The 17,646-nt window shown below is 40.6% G+C and overlaps 1 protein-coding gene across 2 annotated transcripts; it reads left to right on the top strand.

Moving 5' to 3' along the window:
* Nucleotides 1-5,375: 5,375 nt before the first annotated feature.
* Nucleotides 5,376-12,679, top strand: emc10 (ER membrane protein complex subunit 10). 2 transcript variants are annotated; one of them, XM_030734901.1, is made up of 8 exons: nt 5,376-5,504; nt 5,644-5,710; nt 7,008-7,120; nt 7,562-7,675; nt 9,070-9,254; nt 9,510-9,603; nt 11,070-11,167; nt 12,388-12,679. In XM_030734901.1, exons 1-7 carry the CDS (start codon nt 5,421-5,423, stop codon nt 11,154-11,156), a joined length of 744 nt encoding a protein of 247 aa, XP_030590761.1. In that variant the 5' UTR covers nt 5,376-5,420; the 3' UTR covers nt 11,157-11,167; nt 12,388-12,679. The 2 variants fall into 2 exon arrangements, with proteins under 2 accessions (XP_030590761.1, XP_030590760.1); XM_030734900.1 differs by lacking the exon at nt 11,070-11,167.
* Nucleotides 12,680-17,646: the final 4,967 nt, after the last annotated feature.

The following is a 17,646-nucleotide window of genomic DNA, read 5'->3' on the forward strand; positions in this document are numbered from 1 at the left end:
TTGCTAGGCAACATATTTTCCTTAGCAACCAGGACATAGGATGCCTGTATGCAAATTTTACCAATCGCTGACACTGTTGTTAGCGATGTAGTGATAGCGAGCTAACCTACTTGTGCATATGCTTGCCTAGATAACTGATTGGTTGAAATGCCCTCTTTGTCAGTAAAAACATGATTTAAGAAGTGATGGTACGTATTATCTGTTGTCTGGCAACAAAGCAAAGATCTTTTTTTATCATGTTCACGCCAGTTTGTCTTTGAAGCATGCTTTGCTATTCTGTAACCTCGCAACACCCTTATTTTAATGGAGCAGATCAAATTCATTGGCTCATTGTTAAAGTAAATACGTTTCTTGCAACTGTTGCTAAGGAACCTGGTAGATTCAATGATTCCATAATTATCACTATACTTTGGGGGAATACTTGTGCTAAGTTTTAAGCTTTTATTACTAACTGAGCAGTTCTGGATGTTTTTTGTACCCATTACCTGGACTATTAGGAAGAGATCCTGGTTTCGCCTAATGTGCCCCTTCACAATGTCTCAAAATGATGCTAAAAGTTGCTCTATAACAGTTTTCCTTATTTTCTATTAAGAATAGCCAAAGTTTGAAATAATGAGGTCAGCGTATGTAACCCCAGTGAGCCAAAAGTTCAGGCTAAATGTTCAGTTTCTAACAGTTTTGTTCTTCTCATGAATCTGTATGTATGGTGGCAATAAGATAATATAGTATAGTCATCTTGGCTACACTGTTCTGTCTGAGGGCACAAGAAGCACCACCCACCTGCTATTTTTAAGAGGGGCACCCAATCAGAAGAAAGCTGGATCAGAAAAAAAGGAGAGGTGCTAAAATGACTTTGATCAGCAAATGGGTGAACTGAGGTTCAGATAAATACAGATTATTCTGAACTGTTAATCAAGTAACAATGAAGACTAAAAATATGGAGTTATTAATATGCAGTAATTCCCATTTAAGGATACTCAGTGTGATACCAAAGGTTACTTTATGGGTACCTTATGGGTGAGTGACAGCATATACACCAAAGGAAAACCTTGTGCATAGCTGTAAGATGTCAGTGGCTTTGACAGCAGTATTTAACACCCTGGGAATAAGAACAAGCTAGTCCAGGGGTGGGCAACTCCAGGCCTCGAGGGCCGGTGTCCTGCAGGTTTTAGATGTGTCTCTGCTTCAACACACCTTAGTCCAATATAGAAGTCATTAGCTGGACTCTGGAGAACTTGACTGCATACTGAGGAGGTAATTCAGCCATTTGATTCAGGTGTGTTGGATCAGGGACACATCTAAAACCTGCAGGGCACCGGCCCTCGAGGCCTGGAATTGCCCACCCCTGAGCTAGTCATTCCAGCAGTTCGGATGAAGTCGTGTATAAATAAACCTCCAAAAGCAAAAAGCAAAAAAAGCTTAGATTGACTAGGGTCCCTTAAAACGAATGCCCTCGACCTGTCGCCGTGTTCCAAGCAGGCACATTTTGAATGGGCTGTGCAATAATGATGCAAAAACTGACACACCATTTCTCAATATTTTAATAACCAACGAGACCTGATTTGGGTCAGCGCTATGCAAACCTGAGAAAGCCAAGTATCATCAGACTGGTTACTCTGATACCATGCCCCATCAAGATGCACAATTAGGATTTTATACCTATTACAATAGAGCAAATGGCTACAATGTGAAAGAATGTACGTATAGTGTTCAACACACTCAGAACTACCACCCATCTCTGCTGTAGCTTTACAGCAGAAAATATACTGTTGGGGTTCACGGCATTGCATCAGCATGTTTTCGGCCACAGCTGGAGCTGCTTTCAAATAATAATGTGCATGTACTTCACCTGCCTAGAACCAGACTGACACAGCTAGGAAGCACTCAAAAATACAACATTTTATTTACATAACATTGACTCACAAGAACAGTCGCCTAACATCAGGGTAGGGCCTTTACCCGACAATATTAAAAACCCCAACAATCAGATGACCCCCCTATGAGCAAGCACTTGGCAACAATGGGAAGGGAAAAACTCAATTTTAACAGGAAGAAACCTCTGGCAGAACCAGGCATAAAAGAAAAACAACCTCACATGAGTCACCCCCAATATAGGATCAGCCTGGCAGCCTCGGAAAAATTGTCTGGCTCAGCCACCGGGCTCAGTAAGGCTGGAGGAAAGAGAGCTTTTTAGCACTGTGGTAAAACACTGCAAACAATTCCGTGTTAATTCCTGTAATTATCTGATTTGCCTGATCAGTTGCAAACACTGCGATATAAAAAATGTTATTAGCAGAGGCTACGCTGTCGAGGCTTGGGAGAAAATGTTTTCTTTGCTGAAACTGTGGGAACATATTTACAACTTTGGATGTGTTTTTTTTTTGTTTTTTTTAACATTTTGTTTGCTTTCTGTCTCATTTGTCACCGTGCTCCATTTTTAACAGCCCAGAGGCAGACAGAACATGACAGTGTCTTCCCTCAAAGTGAAAGTCCTGTTGTCATTTCACATAAATATACATGCTTTCATATTTGACTAAGAATAGTAAGGTGACACCGTTGTTTAGGGCTGTGACAGAGAGTAATGGGTTGTCCCACTTGGGGGGTGGAGGGGGGGGTGGATAGATACTGTATAGAGCTGCATGGTTTCAAAGGCAAAGCCGGGGGGGAATCACATACCACAGTCACCATATGTTCCATACTGAGCTCTGGCTCCTTTAAACTGAAGACGAAGCCCAGAGGGACAGACTGTTTCCATCAACAGAAATGTAATAGCAGTGTGTGCACATCTATAATTTATGATCAGATCATTGGTATGAATATATCATACATACAGTTTATACAATATATTGATGCACTGATGCTGGCAGACAAGCTGTGGGGGGAATAAAATCGTTTTAATGTAACTTCATAATTGAACTGTTGATTTTAATTCTGACAGAATAATAAAGAAACAAGATTTTCAGAAAAGATTTTTCAAAGTGTTCTGTGAGCAAATAAACAGGTTAAAACAAGTCGGACGTCCAAAAATAATCTTGACTCCTTGATATTCTAAACTTTAATGGATTAATGTTGGATTCAAAACTCCTTTTCAGCACTTTGAGGCTGAAATGCTGAAGTTTAAAATGATTGATGCCTTTCACTTGTATCCGCAGAGGGTTTATTGCATGTCAGCAGAACTCTTCAGCCAGGAATAAGCATTGAGAAATAAATCGCATCAATCACATTTGGCAGAAACATGCAGCTGTTTTTTCTTCTCTCTGATTTGACACATTTACGTTTGAGGCATCTCTTGCCGTGACTCTAATCAGTTAAGTCACAGCTAGCCTGCCCTTTATAGCTGACCCTTGGATCGTTCAGCAGCATTTTAGCACCTTCAGACCTAGTTAAATTAGCGGCTGGAGCCAGATCCAATGCACACAGGCACAGACAAGAACAACAACGATCCATAAATTCTGACTTCGAGGTGCCACATTTTGTAGCCAGTGCTCACTAAGTCCATTGAGTTGAAGGAATGCTGCTAAGTGCTAACAAACCCAGGCAGGAACTCTAGAGCACTGACAGAAAGTTGAGCTGAGAATTATGTCTTTTATACAAGCCTAGTTCAAATGGACTCACTCTGAAAAACATGATTTATCCAGTTTAGTATTAAAATGCCTCTTAATCTTATCACATGCAGGCAGTGCTAAATGTATACCAAGAACACCCCGAGATTCAATCATTAATACTTCATTTTGGAAAAAATAAGTGCACATTCTTCCACAGACTACAAGAAAATCAGTATATATATACCCCCTCCCTATATTTGTTTTCTTTTAATTTAGCAGGAGTATAGGGGAAATAATAAGGAATGAGAGAAGCAGCCCTATTACATGGTCAGACACCCAAACCTCTGCATCAGAGGGCTACACTTGCACTTTAATCCATACGCTTCCCAGGCACAGGGCAAAGCACATATTGCCAAGCAATAAGGATACTGAGAAGGTATTGGACTCAGACGCAAGGCATCAAATAACCAATGTGATCCTCATATCCAGTTTTATGGTGAGTACTAATTACAGTAGTCACAGTTTCACAAAGATTAAAAAAAAAAAAAATCTAGCAGGGGAAAGAAATCTGATCACAAGAGGTCACTTGAGACACATCCTGGTGCCAGATGTGAACCGCTGCCAGTTATGGCTTAATGTAAAACCCTGATCTAGCGCTTTAGATTAGTCCAGCAGCTGATCTAAAGAGCTTTGTGTGATTCAGTAAAGGTTTACCCCCTTAACAGGACATTTAGGTAAATAAAACTCTGGCTGAGGTAAAGCATGAAATACTGACTAGAGGATGTAACACATGAATTACCCTCTTCATCACAGGTCATAAATATTTATTATTCAGCTGATAGAAATTGCACTTTTAGGGGCACTTTCTGGCAAGTAATGGGGGTGAAAGGAAGGTCGAGGCAGTCTTTTATGATCTGTTAGCAGCCTCTGCTGGCTCTGATGTGTCAGTACATGTAGATGCATAAATGCTCACAACAGATCTGCATCGTGTTCAGTTCAGTATTTCTGGCTTAGAATGCAAAGGACAGAAAAACGGTGTGTTTAAAGTATATTAAACCTACAGAAAACCTATTCCAATACGAATGATATCATAGATAATGGAAGAAATACAAAAATAGATTAGAACACATTTTTGGGCTGTCAGCTCATCTCTAAAGTAAAATTTCTATCCTGTACCAACCCTCATTGCTCCTGACAAAATATAAAGCAACAGCTGACAGCCCAAAATAGAAATTAAGACCTGTTTATGTGACAAGAGAAATTAATTGTTCCTGACACATTTCAAGACAGCAGCAGAAATGCAGACCTGGTTTATTGCATTCTGCCAACAGAAAAGAAAATAAGTTTAAAATACTGAAATACTAAAAATATTAATTCAAAAATTGAACTATGTTTCTCTGCAACAACATAGCGCTACAAAACAGACAGAAGGGAAAATAAAATAAGTTGATATACATGCTATTGAGAGGTAAACATAAACACATGCACATAAGTAGGTCAACGCACAAGCCAACCATACAAAAAAACCTCTGTGTGTGTGTGTGTGTGTGTGTGTGTGTGTGTGTGTGTGTGTGTGTGTGTGTGTGTGTGTGTGTGTGTGTGTGTGTGTGTGTGTGTGTGTGTGTGTAGGCTAGTTGTGTGCAAGTGATTTTTTACAGTCATTTACAAGAGTGATGCAGACACAAGAGGATTAATTGATAAGTAATTAAGCCATCTCTCAGCTTAAAATAAAATAAAGTTGCCTGTGATTAAATTCTATGGTGTTTATGAATCCAATTTTGAAAATAAAGCAAAGTGTTTAAAGATTTTTTTCAAAAACCTTTGCTATGAAAATCACCGGAAGTGCATGTGAGACGTTCTTCTGTTTCTGTCAAAATGGCTCGTATGTTTAATGTCGCTGTTGTTTTCACTGTTTTCTTCGTGTGCTTAAATTTTGTATGCTGTAATAACGGAAGAAGGGTAAGTGTGAAGAATTATCAATCTAAACACATAATTTTAAATGCAGTGAAGCGGAAGCTGCACCTGTTAGCTGAGTAATTAGCTTTAGCTCCATCTGGCCGGCTAAAAGGCTAACAGTGGATTTCATCTTCATTCTCAGGTTGGTGATGCCATGGAGACTGAGTTCAGTGGTTTTTCTGTGCCTCTTGAACACTCGTTTGAAGTTGGTGAGATACATTTATAGCTCTTTGTTACTAGCAATGTTGGATGATGCGATGTTGATAATGCTGGTAAGCTAACTAAGCTTGACGCCATAAGAGAATGGTGACTCCTACACACCAAACTCCATTTAAACATTTATCTTTTTTTTTTCTGTAGTCATCAACTTGCCTGGTTCAACACAAATGTAGATGTTGTCAGAACTGCCTTTGTGGTTGCCGGCATGTACAACAACCCGCAGACTCGTAAACACACATACATTATATGGACACCTACACATTATACCCGCACTTTTGTGACTTACCATTCTGAATCCATAGGCATTAATATGTTAGCAGCTATAACAGCTTCCACTCTTCTGGGAAGGGTTTCTACTCTGCAGGTTCAAGCTCTTCCACACCAGACTCATCCAACCATATCTTTATGTACCAGGGAAAAGTGATGCTGGGACAGAAAAGGGCCTTCCCCAGACTGTTTCCACAACGCTGGCAGCATAGAATTGTCCAAAATGTCTTGGAATACTGAAGCATGAAGATTTCCCTTCACTGGAACTAAGGGGCCCAGGCCATTCCAGAAGAAAAACACAACCCCTTAGCATTATCCCTCCTCAACCAGACTTTACAGTTGGCACAGTGCAGTCACACCCATACTCAACCATCGGACTGCCAGTTGCAACAAATTTCCACTGCTCCAGTCCAGTGGCGGCGTGCTTTACTCCACTCTATCCGACGGGTGGCATTGTGCTTGGTGATATAAGGCTTGCATGTAGCTGCTCGGCCATGCCAGAAAGCTTTTGGCATGCAGTTTTTATGGTGATGCTAATGCCAGAGGATTTTTGGAACTCTGCAGTTACTGAGTCGGCAGAGCGTTGGTGACTTCTACACACTATCCACCTCAGCACTCAGCGACCCCACTCTGGTCTGGCACTTGGTGGCTCAGTTGCCGTGATTCCTAAACGCTTCCACTTTGCAATAATGCCACTTACAGTTAATCCTATCTAAAAGGGAAGAAATTTAATAAACTGACTTTTTGAAACCTGGGATCCTGTTACAGTACCACACTTTAATTCAGTGAACTCTTATTATTTACTGCTGTCAGTCTAAGTTTTATAGAATAATTGTGACTTTCAGCTAAACATGAGGGGAAAAAAACAGCACTGCACACATTTACCCACATGGCACAGTGCTTGTGCATGTCTTGTGTTCATCATCATACATGGTCAGCGGTTTACACGCAGGCATCATGTTTATATAGTGGAATAATTTGTAATAATCTCTTTTTGTTCTGTTTTCTTTTTTTCTCCAGATGACGTAGCAAAGTTTCAAGTGCGTGGAGCTCTGATGCTGAAGGCTGGAAGAGAGCCGAGTGTGTCACTAAGTCAGAACCCGCTGTCGGAGCAGGACAGGGCCAAACTGAAGGTGAACCATGTTAAATCAGATTAAAGGGTGTTGACTGATTAATGATGTTTTCTACAAATTTTGAAGATTACCCTGTGATGGAGAGATTCCTTCTCTTTCAAATAAATGTGTTTGTGGATACATTTTGCAAAAAAAAAAAAAACAAGACCAGAAAACTCCAATGAGGGGTTCTTTTTACATTAGAGATGAAAACAAACAGGAAGGTATGAGAAACAGACCACAAATGATAAGTCAGTGGTAGAAGTGCCATACAAATGCAGGATTGCCTCATATGTTTTCCAGTTCAGCTCTTCATTGGCTCTTTGGTGGTAAGCGTGGGACCACCTCCATCTTTATCTTTTTAGAATTCTCCCATAAATTTCTGTTGAGCTTCCCCTCTTTAAACGTCTCTGTATGAACCTGCATCGCTGAGGTTTGTTTTTAACTTGGTTGACTCCACAGGAAGTGGCTGCAGTCGATGGTCTGTACAGGATCAGAGTGCCTCGTGTTTTCCTGCAGGCTGACAGACAGACAGAGCGGCAGATGGAAGGTTACCTCACAGCGTTTGTCAGAGCCGTGTGTATTTCACCCATCTTTTCCACAAATTACAGATAAGATAAAAAAAATACACTAAATCGGTTAATAATACTCTAATTCTAATATATGGAAATCTTTCACAAGTTTTAGGGTAATTGTTTAAAAGATGTTAATAAACTCTTCATGGTGGTCTTATCAAAGGCAGTAAAGTTAATGGGAGTTAACTTACTTTAGTTAAAGAGCAAAAGTCTCAGGAGTAGGTCGGCAGTTGGAGGAAACAATTCAGAGAGACACCAGGGGTGAGTGATATGGCCTCAAAGTTACATTGCTATATTTGAAGGAAATTTGCAGCAATAATATTTATGACAATACAGAGGGAAAAATGCTGAATGTTTTACTGGTGATTGCAGCTTTCAAGCAGCAGCATTTATGAGTGCAGACAAAATGAAGGGCATTTTCCATGTTTGTCTACAATGAGCTACTGTCTAATTCCAAGTGTGAATCTATTGCCAGAGGGTGCCAGCAGCAGCATTAAAGTGCAATAGGAATGTCACTATAAGCAGAAAAGTAGACATTTTAAGTAAATGTACTGCTTACTGATTTTGTTTAGCAGTAACTAAAGTAACTTAACCTTGTAACTTGTTAACTGGTTAAACAAGTTTGTTGCTTCCACTACCGGCTGGTTTTCTGGCATATCTTGCAAAGTATTATACCTTGACGGTCTGACTTCTTGTAGACAAACCGCTTGCTCCCTTTTTAAGTCCTAAATCTTTACCTGAGGCTGACGTACTGCTCTCGCTCTGACACGTTTGATAAAGTAAACGCAACACTTTTTTTTTTAATCACGTAACAATTTATACCAGTGCAGTATGATATGTCACAGCCCTGATCAACACATTAGTAAAACTGAGCAATAATTATAATCATTACTACGCACAAACTGACACTACAATTCATCTGAAATTCCTGCTTTTGATTTGGGCACACAAATTATGTGATGTAAGAGAATTTATGTATCATGGGAAAAAACAGTGTGTAATTGAATAGAATAGAATAGAACTTTATTGTCATTATACACAACGAAATTAATCATTATACAACAAATTATATAACGACATTCCATCATAATATAACGAAATTCCGTTCGGAACAACCATCCAGAGAAGAACAGACAAGACTAACATAGGGATGGGTGTCCGCCGCCACTACAGTCAGTCCCCAGAAAAAGGAAACAAACACACATCATGGGGTAGTTAGGTTAAAAAAAAAGTCATCCAAAAAAAACACCTTAGCAAAGCATATTTGCACAATCAGTGTAGACTGTACATATTTATAATTAACAACCTGTGTCCTGTGATTCAGAGGTGAATAATTTTGACAGACTGATATTGTTTTAACACCAACATGGACCTGTATCCCCCTGTGATCCTCAGTGTGCCATGGTTGAGTCCCATCTGAGCGACGTGATCACACTCCACACTGACGTCTCTGGGTACCTCATTGGTGTCTCCATAGTGACGTTACCTGGGGCCTGTAGGGGCACTGAGGTCGAGGATGAGGACGACCTTGATGATTTCAACACCACACTGAGTATAATGGCTCCTGTCAATGCACCTGGGTCAGTCACCGTCACTCGTGTTGCTTTTATCTGTCATTTTGTCCTTTCTCTGCTACAGCTCCTTTACAGTCTCACGATGCATCCATCTCTTTCTGTGGCTATCTGTGCAAAAGTCAAGACCTCCTGTGCAGCTTTTTTTCACAGTCTTTAGTTTAGCTATATTTGCCTTGGCAGTTTTTCTGCGCCTTTTCTGCTGTTCAGATACACTTCATGTTTTAGGGCTTCTTTGAACACTAATTGTCAGCTTTCTTCCAGACCTGAGACGGCTCTCTTCCTTGAACGTATGGAACAAGAATCTGAGAAGAAAGGGAAGAACCCACAAGAGCAGAAATCTTTCATTGCCAAATATGTAAGTACACAGAAAACTGCTGATAAGGCTAGCAGGCTGTGCCTAAAGATATACTCTTTGCCTTCAGAAATTGGGCTGTGAGGATGGTAATTTCCTGTATAGTTAATGAATAAATGAAAATGCCTATTAAGCTCATATTTTCCCCACATCTTTTCATATGCGTGCAGCATGTATTAAGATATACTGGGCACATTGGTGCTTGTACTGCATTTTTGCTTCTATTTCATTTGCCAGTATTTATGGCAGAAAAGTGAAGATGTCTCCCATAAAGTTCCAACTGTTTCCCTTCTTTTCACTCTGCTAAGCCCCTCAGTTACTCCTGTTGAAGGGTCCTTTTTCTACCTGCAGTCATTGTATTCACTTTGTAGGCATGGGTGCACTTAGGTAGACAGTTTGTTTCTCTTATTGCACTGAAAGCAGCATCGTGAATGCTTTCTTTCTGCTTTGCTATTCAGCTCTGTTAAAGACGCAGATAAAAACAACTGGACTTTGGGGGTCAAACATACATCGGCATGTGTGGATCTCCTAGTGTGACTACACTTTTAATTCTGGTCCAGACTGCATTTATCTTGATGAAGCTATTAAGTATTAATAAGGCTATTGCTGAGACTATATCTGAACAAATGGCACAAAAAAGAACTTCCCAGCAAACATTTTGACTAGTCATTGGTTGACCGTCTTTTCTCCAGATCCAGTCTTGGTTTAGAAATGATTTAACATGATAGATGTGCTGACATTGGAAATGTTACTTCTGTGAGACGTCCACTTTAAAGCAAGAGAGTGTCTGTGTACAAAGAAAGTTCAGAGCAAAATTAATCAAACTGAGTGAAACCCATGAGAAGAGAAAGAAACTAATGAAAAAAGATGCACTGTGAGGGAGACACAAGCCAGCAACCTCTGATTCCAGAGCCTTTCTTGTTCCACTGAGCTAATTCAGCAGGACAAACAAGAGGCATTGCAGGGTAATACTGACATCCGGTTGTGAGTTTCATGTGCAACAAGGGACAGAATTTACTCACAGATGTGCATGACTGGCATAAATATGTAGTTTATATTTTGAAAAAAATGGATACTAGGCTCTCTGTGTGTGACAGACTTGTGTAGCTGTCTTACCACAGTTGTTGTCAGTCTTTGCCACAACCTGTTCAATTTAATTTGTAATTACATTTTATTTATTTATTTTTTTGAGCAGTGTGCTTTAACTTTTATATTTATGGTAACTAACTAACATAAAAGTGACCTTTTATAGCCAGTGCTAAGGATTTGCTTATCTTTGGAATTTTTGGGCCTTTAAGCTTTGAGTGGCATTTTTCCAGATTGAATCCAGCCCCGTGTCCTGTCTCTTAGTTTGTCTGAGCTCTTTTAAGATCTGTCTGTCTTGTTTTGCTGTGTTCGCTGACCTGTGTTGACTCTGTGCTGTGCTGCACCCAGTGACAGTGTTGACCTGATGCTGTACTGTGTTCCAGTGGTATTTGATTCTGGGTGGTGCAATCTTCCTCATGGTCTCCAATTCGGCACAGCCCCCAGCAGGGGGAGGCAGAGAGCAGAGCTGAGTCCCACTGAAGTACAGTTCCCTTACTTGTTCCCTTCTTCAGAGTTTGTATTTAACTTGTAGCCAGCGTGACTAACTCAAACCTTCTGTCTCTTTTTTGTTTCCACTCGTTCCTCCTTTTCCGTCCTTTCGCGGTCTCTTCAGGTCCAATGCCAAATACTTGCAGTCCTCTTCTTTCGGCTGCTTCCTTTAGTGGTTGCCATAGCAGATCATCTGCCTCATCTCACCCTATCTCTAGCATCCTCTTCTCACACCAGCCCTCTGCATGTCAGCATCCTTTGTCCACTATATCCATCATCCCTGCTCTGCACATGTCCAAACCATCTCAGGCTTTGCTCTCTAACTTTGTCTCCAAAGTTCCTGTGATGCACTGAGTATTTCTTTTCATTCATCTCTTTTTACTCTGTTTATACCCCACTCTGCATTTAATCCCTGTCTGTCTCCCCTCAGCCCCAACCGGTTGTGGCAAATGGCTGCCCCTCCCTGAGCCTGGTTCTGCCAGATGTTTCTTCCTGTTAAAAGGGAGATTTTCCTTCCCACTGTCACCAAGTTATTACTATATAAATAAATTGAACATTCAACCTGAGCAGTCCCTCTAAAGTACTCATTTCTAATCTTCTCCATGCTGGTCACTCTTGCTGAAAGCATTAGCATCGTCAGCTCGGCCTCCTGTCTTTTTGTCAGTGCACTGTCTCCAAAGCATGCATGATAGCAGGTCTCACTACCATCTTGTAAACTTTTCCTTTCACTCTAGCTGCTGTCCTTCTGTCACAAATCCGCTGCCTGCACTCTTCTTCACTTCTCTTCTGCACTGTCTGTTATTTTGGATGGTTGACCCCAGATAGTTAAACTCATCTACCTTCACTATTTCTACTTCAATCACACGTGTATGAGAGGGAGACAGGTGGAAAGGTGAACATGCCAAATACTTGCAGAGATCAAATTTTATTTGTTTTTTTACTAATGGGAGTCTACATGGTAAACCACCAGTATATCTGTAATTGTATTTATAATTCTTACTATATTTAGCATGTGTTTGACCCCAAAGATCTTGGAGCTATGGCCTCTCATCCACTTGTTCCCTTTGCCTTTTCTTGTCTTCTGTTGTGAAAATAAGACAAACCTAATCTGGGATTACCAATCTGGAATCCTTGATGCTAGATGATCACGGTTGATTTGTTATCTTGTAAACAAATATATTGCAGTATTTACTTCCCCTTCTTCTCTTCCAGTGGATGTACATCGTGCCTCTTGTTCTCTTCTTGATGATGTCTGGCGCTCAGGACCAATCAGGAGCAGGAGCTGGCGGTGGAGCGGGCAATGGCGGTGGCCGATGATCAACATAATTTTTTTTTTTGAATACTTGAACAATTTTTCAGTTTCATTTGATTGCTGTATATAATGCCATTAAAAGAAGATACATGTCCGTCACACACAACTTAAACCTGTATAGAAGAGATACTGTGCCCTGCAGATGACTGCATTTTAAATTCTGATGTGAAAATAAAGTATTTATTACTTGAACTGCCTTTTTTTTTGAGTGGCATCAGTAGTACAGCTCCAAAATAATATAGTTAAAAGGGCTGAAGATGACTAGTGACAGAAAAATCAATACTGATGGCCACTTCATTAGGTAGGCCTTGCTATTACTGGTTTGGACCCCTTTTTGCCTTCATAACTGCACCATTATGAGCTTTGGGTCCATTTTGACATTTGATGAGAATCTGATGTACCATCAGTGACTGGAGGCCATTTGTGTACAGTGAACTCGTGTGTCGTGTTCCAGAAACCAGTTTGAGATGATCCGAGCTTTGCGACATGGGGGATTATCCTGCTGGAAGCAGCCATCAGAAGATGGGTATACTGGTCAAAGGGATGGACGTGGCCAGCAGTAATACTCGTGTAGGCTGTGGTGTTTTAAGGGGCCCACAGTGTGCCAGGAAAACATCCCCCCTACAGTTGAATGTGTTACAGTTTCAGTGAGAATTCTGTCTCTATTAATTTCTTTGAGGCAGTTTTTTTTAAATAAAATGTATTAATGACTTTATTTCAAGGATAATTTGGTTTCTAATTGATTTTAAGAACAAATTGATCTGTCGTTGCATATTATTAAAGGAACACCCCAATAATTTAGTCACATCAGAAATCCCATTCAGGGGTTTGTTTTTGTTTTTTTACTGTAACCTTTTTTTACTGTCACCAAATAATAATAAGAAGGTCCTGAAGATTTATACAAATTACTGTATAGCTGCAAATTCTGTGCATCATTATTATTTATTGTTATTAATATCTGCGATGAAGTTTGCTGAGTTCTCCAGTCCATGGTAGTCCCACATTAATCACCTGCAACTGTATATGATTCATATAGATCACAGCTACTTGCATGATAAATTAATGAAAGGAAGAAAAACAAAGGATTTTAGTAATACTAGTGATTTCAAATATAAAATCCGAAAGTAGCAAGCTACTCCTTGCTTGGAGGGGAGTGTATGGATTAACATCTAAAGACACGTCATTGCAAATGAAAGAGCAACAATCAGTCTGCCACTGATCTCTGCACTCTGGCCATTTTAGGACGAGCTAATGTGAACATCTTCCTGTTACCAGTCTGTATTTATAATTATGAGTCAGCGAGGAAGACCACAGCTTCACAGCAACATGGCTTTAGAAACAGAATGTCCCAGAATCCCTGTGTCCACATTGCCTCTGGTCAGCAGTATGTCAGTCACTCACACTAGTCTGCATGCCCAGCTGTGAGGAATATCCTCTTCTTTCGGGAGGTTCAGTGTTGAGCTTCAACACTTAGATGCCCTTTACCCTCATCCAGTCACCACTGAGGTCTTTCCCAGAATGACCCACCATGTCTCTCTCACTCACACACACAGTCCTACTCTGTGATGGTGTTCAGTCACCACTTCTGCAACCTTGATGAATAACATGAGGCAGGTGATAACAACAGCTCAGAGAAAGATGAGAGTTGGAATGAAATAAGCCAAATGACAAAAGTCATCTGTTTGTAAAGAGATCTGCTCCCGTCAGGCGGCAGCAGAGCTTATACTGAGAGAGAAGCTGGTGATAAATCTGTGTTTTCATGTAACATCATCTCAGTGAGCCGAGACTAAACTTGTTTTCTGCCACACAGTTCAAAACCAGAACTACAGCCGCATACTTACATAACACACCCTAATGAATCATGCAGTCAGCAGGGGGTGTGATGTATGTCCCTGTACCAGGAAGCAGGGGGAACCCTGACAGTGGCACATGATTGCTTCGGTGATGTTTCTGAAGGGAATTCTGTGTGTTTGCAGTCACACTGAGACTGCACTCTCATGAAATTGGGACAGAGGAGCCTTTTGTTTTAACCAGGAAGATTATAGGAGAGCTCAGCGACAGCAAAGCTGTGGTTGAAGTATAAATTCCAGGACAGTTTTTGGCTGATGATCCTAGACGTGATGTTTTTCATGTCCCTGAGAGCACTGAAATTACATTTAGTAGATCATGTTTTAAAATAACTATGTACGGCCAATCCACCTAACATGTACATCTTTAGACTGGGGTGGCTGTAGCTCAGTAGGTAGAGCGGGTCACCTACTGATCGGAAGGCCAGCGGTTCGAATCCTGGCTACTCCAGGCTACATGCCAATGTATCCTTGGGCAAGATACTTAACCCTAAGTTGCTCTCCGACCGTTCTGTCGGAGTATGAATGCGTGTGAATGCTAGTTAATTAAAAAAAAAAAAGCACTTAGCTTAATTAATGATGGAAGTGCTTGTATGAATGGGAGTGCATGGGTGAATGCAAACAGGTTGTATAAGCGCTTTGAGTGCTCTGATTGAGTAGAAAAGCGCTATATAAGAACTAGTCCATTTACCATTTAGACTGTGGGATGTAATATTGTTTTTTAATATTTTATATTGTGCTCAAACTTTGAGGGCCCAGTTGATTTTGGCTGACCATTTTCGAGTTATTTTTAACCTCTTTTCCTCCTGTTTTGTGGCTAACCGGGGAGTTCTAGGCTCTGTACTGCAAAGCAAGTTTAACATACCCAGGATATCTTTCCACTATCTGCCTTCACTGACCCTAACATGGGAAATCAGGCTAAGCGGTCACACAAAGGTGGTCATCATTTCGATAATTTGACCGAGGGTTCTAGTTATGAGTGTGTTCACGTGAAAGGGGTGCCATTGGCAGCATCTGACCAGTCACAAACATGAGTAAGTATACCATCAGCAGATCAGATGATCTTACAAAAAGAGATAAAACTATAATATCAGAAAAATATGTTCATGAACTAAATGACCTGAATTATTTCTTTTGCCACTGAGGACAAAAGCACTGAGGGACAAGCACCTGCTTTGTCAGTTAGAGGGGAGCTAAGAAGTCTTCACAGCCCTGGAAAAGCATCCCAGCAGGCCAACGTAGATTACAGCCTCGCACTTAATGAGTCCCCTGCGGTCGATTGTGCTATACATTTCACCATGCCCCCACCCTGTTAACATGCAATGAAGTAACACGATCGGACACTTAACAGCTAAGCCAGGGGGGTAAAGTACACTGGAATATTGCATAGTGATCGCCGAGTGTGTAATGTAGCAGCCCTAAACACACACATACACCAAAGGTCATGGTACAATACTGTTTAGCTCGGTCACTGACAGCAGTGAGCAGCAGGTGTTGAAATGTGCATGCAGAATTATAGGAGCCAGCGCTAAGCTGTGAGTTACACTTGATTAAAATTCTTCTTCTAATAACAGTGAGACACTTTCTGATGGCAGAGTTATTTCCTCCTCGACTGTAATGATCAAGATGTGCCAATAAATTTCAATATTAAAATGTTGCTTTCATTTCAGTGTGCTGTAGAGTAAGTTATATGAATAAAAAGTACTTTTTTTTTTTTACAAATATTACTTACATGATAGCACATCCCCCAAAAAATTGATCATGAAAAGATGTTAATTTTTATAATAGAAATTAAGTGTCACAGATTAGTGAGATCAAGTGTCCAACTTCTTAAAAGTATGTTCATACACTCAGCATGTGGTTGAGGCTTCGCTACCATGAATCTTTGCATTAGTACAGAGTGGTGTCAGCAGTGCACCTGCTTCAAATGTTATCAGTCCATGAAGCCCAGGCTGTTTTGATAGCTACCTTCAGCTCATCTATATTTTGGGGTCAGGTGTTCATCTTCCTGCTGATGAGAGCCTGTAGATTCTCTGTCAGGTCAGGCCTGTTGGCTGGCCAGTCAAGCCACAGTAATAACATGGTCAACAAACTGTTTGATAGTAGTTTTGGCACTGTGGTCTGGTGCTAAGTCCTGCTGGAAGAGAAAACTGGCATCTTCATTAAGCTTGTCAGCAGATAAGAGCATGAAGTGCTCTGAAATCGGTTGCATTGACTTTGGACCGGATAAAACCACCAACCAATCACCGCCAACGCCTGCAGATGATATGGCTGCAGATGTTTTAGAGCCACCTCTCCAATCTTCCTCCAGACTCTAGGATCTCGATTTCCAAACGAAATGCAAAATGTACTTTTGTGTGAAAACTCTGGACCACTGAGCAACAGCACAGTTATTCTCCTGCTTCGCCTAGGTAAGATGCTTCTGGGTCAGGAGCGGTTGGATGTCAGGAACATGATAGAACTTTTCCTGAAGACATGGTGGTGCATGGTGTTAATTTTTCCTTTCGCTCAAAGGGATCAGCATTTACTGTACATTAATAACTATTATCAACAACATTCTACAAATTTCTTGTATTGTCACAGAAAGTATTCTTTTGGCTACTCCCTTATTTTTGAGGTCACCACAGCATATGGATTTACATATTTATATATATTTATGTATATTACATATATTACATATACATATGTTTTGGCACAGATTTTTACACCTGATGCTCTTCCTCATGCAACCCTTCCAGGAATTTGTGTCTCCTCCTGGTCTTTCACATATTAGGCAAATGAATTAACCACTACTCCAGGGAGCAACTGCAAGGATAAGCACACATATGACCTGAAAAAAGTGAGCATACACCAATCAGCCACAACATTAAAACCATTCACATTAATATCACTGATTATCTTGTTGAAATATAATGTTCTGGTAGAGAGAGAGAGTCCCCAAATCCATCTTGATGTTGTTTTGACACCCCCGAAGGCAGGAGTCTGCTGCCAGCCTCCCTGTGTCAGACAGGACATCCCCAAAAGTGAAATAGGGTGAAGCTCTTCTGCACAAGGAGGGCCTCCGCAATATTTGGCAGATGGTTTTAATATTGTGGTGAATCAGACTGCATACACTACACAAAGAGTTGTGGGCAAATTGCTATATTTTATATATTTTCCCCCATTGTCTTGCTCTTTCTTCATGTCAGTATAACCTCTGGGGTTTACCTCATGCATGTGCTCAGTCCATGTGTATGTAAATAAGTGTACATACTTGGGATACGTTTGCTCATCTCCACTAAGCAGATCCCAAGAAAGGATGGTGAGTTTCAA

Source organism: Archocentrus centrarchus, chromosome 8, assembly GCF_007364275.1.
Source record: "Archocentrus centrarchus isolate MPI-CPG fArcCen1 chromosome 8, fArcCen1, whole genome shotgun sequence".
Lineage (NCBI taxonomy): Eukaryota > Metazoa > Chordata > Actinopteri > Cichliformes > Cichlidae > Archocentrus > Archocentrus centrarchus.

Coding starts and splice junctions, on each gene's coding strand:
- emc10 (XM_030734900.1), top strand. CDS start 5,421: ATGGCTCGTATGTTTAATGTCGCTGTTGTTTTCACTGTTTTCTTCGTG. Junction 7,676..9,069: donor TCACAGCGTTTGTCAGAGCC/GTGTGTATTTCA, acceptor TGTGATCCTCAG/TGTGCCATGGTTGAGTCCCA. Junction 9,604..12,387: donor AATCTTTCATTGCCAAATAT/GTAAGTACACAG, acceptor CTTCTCTTCCAG/TGGATGTACATCGTGCCTCT.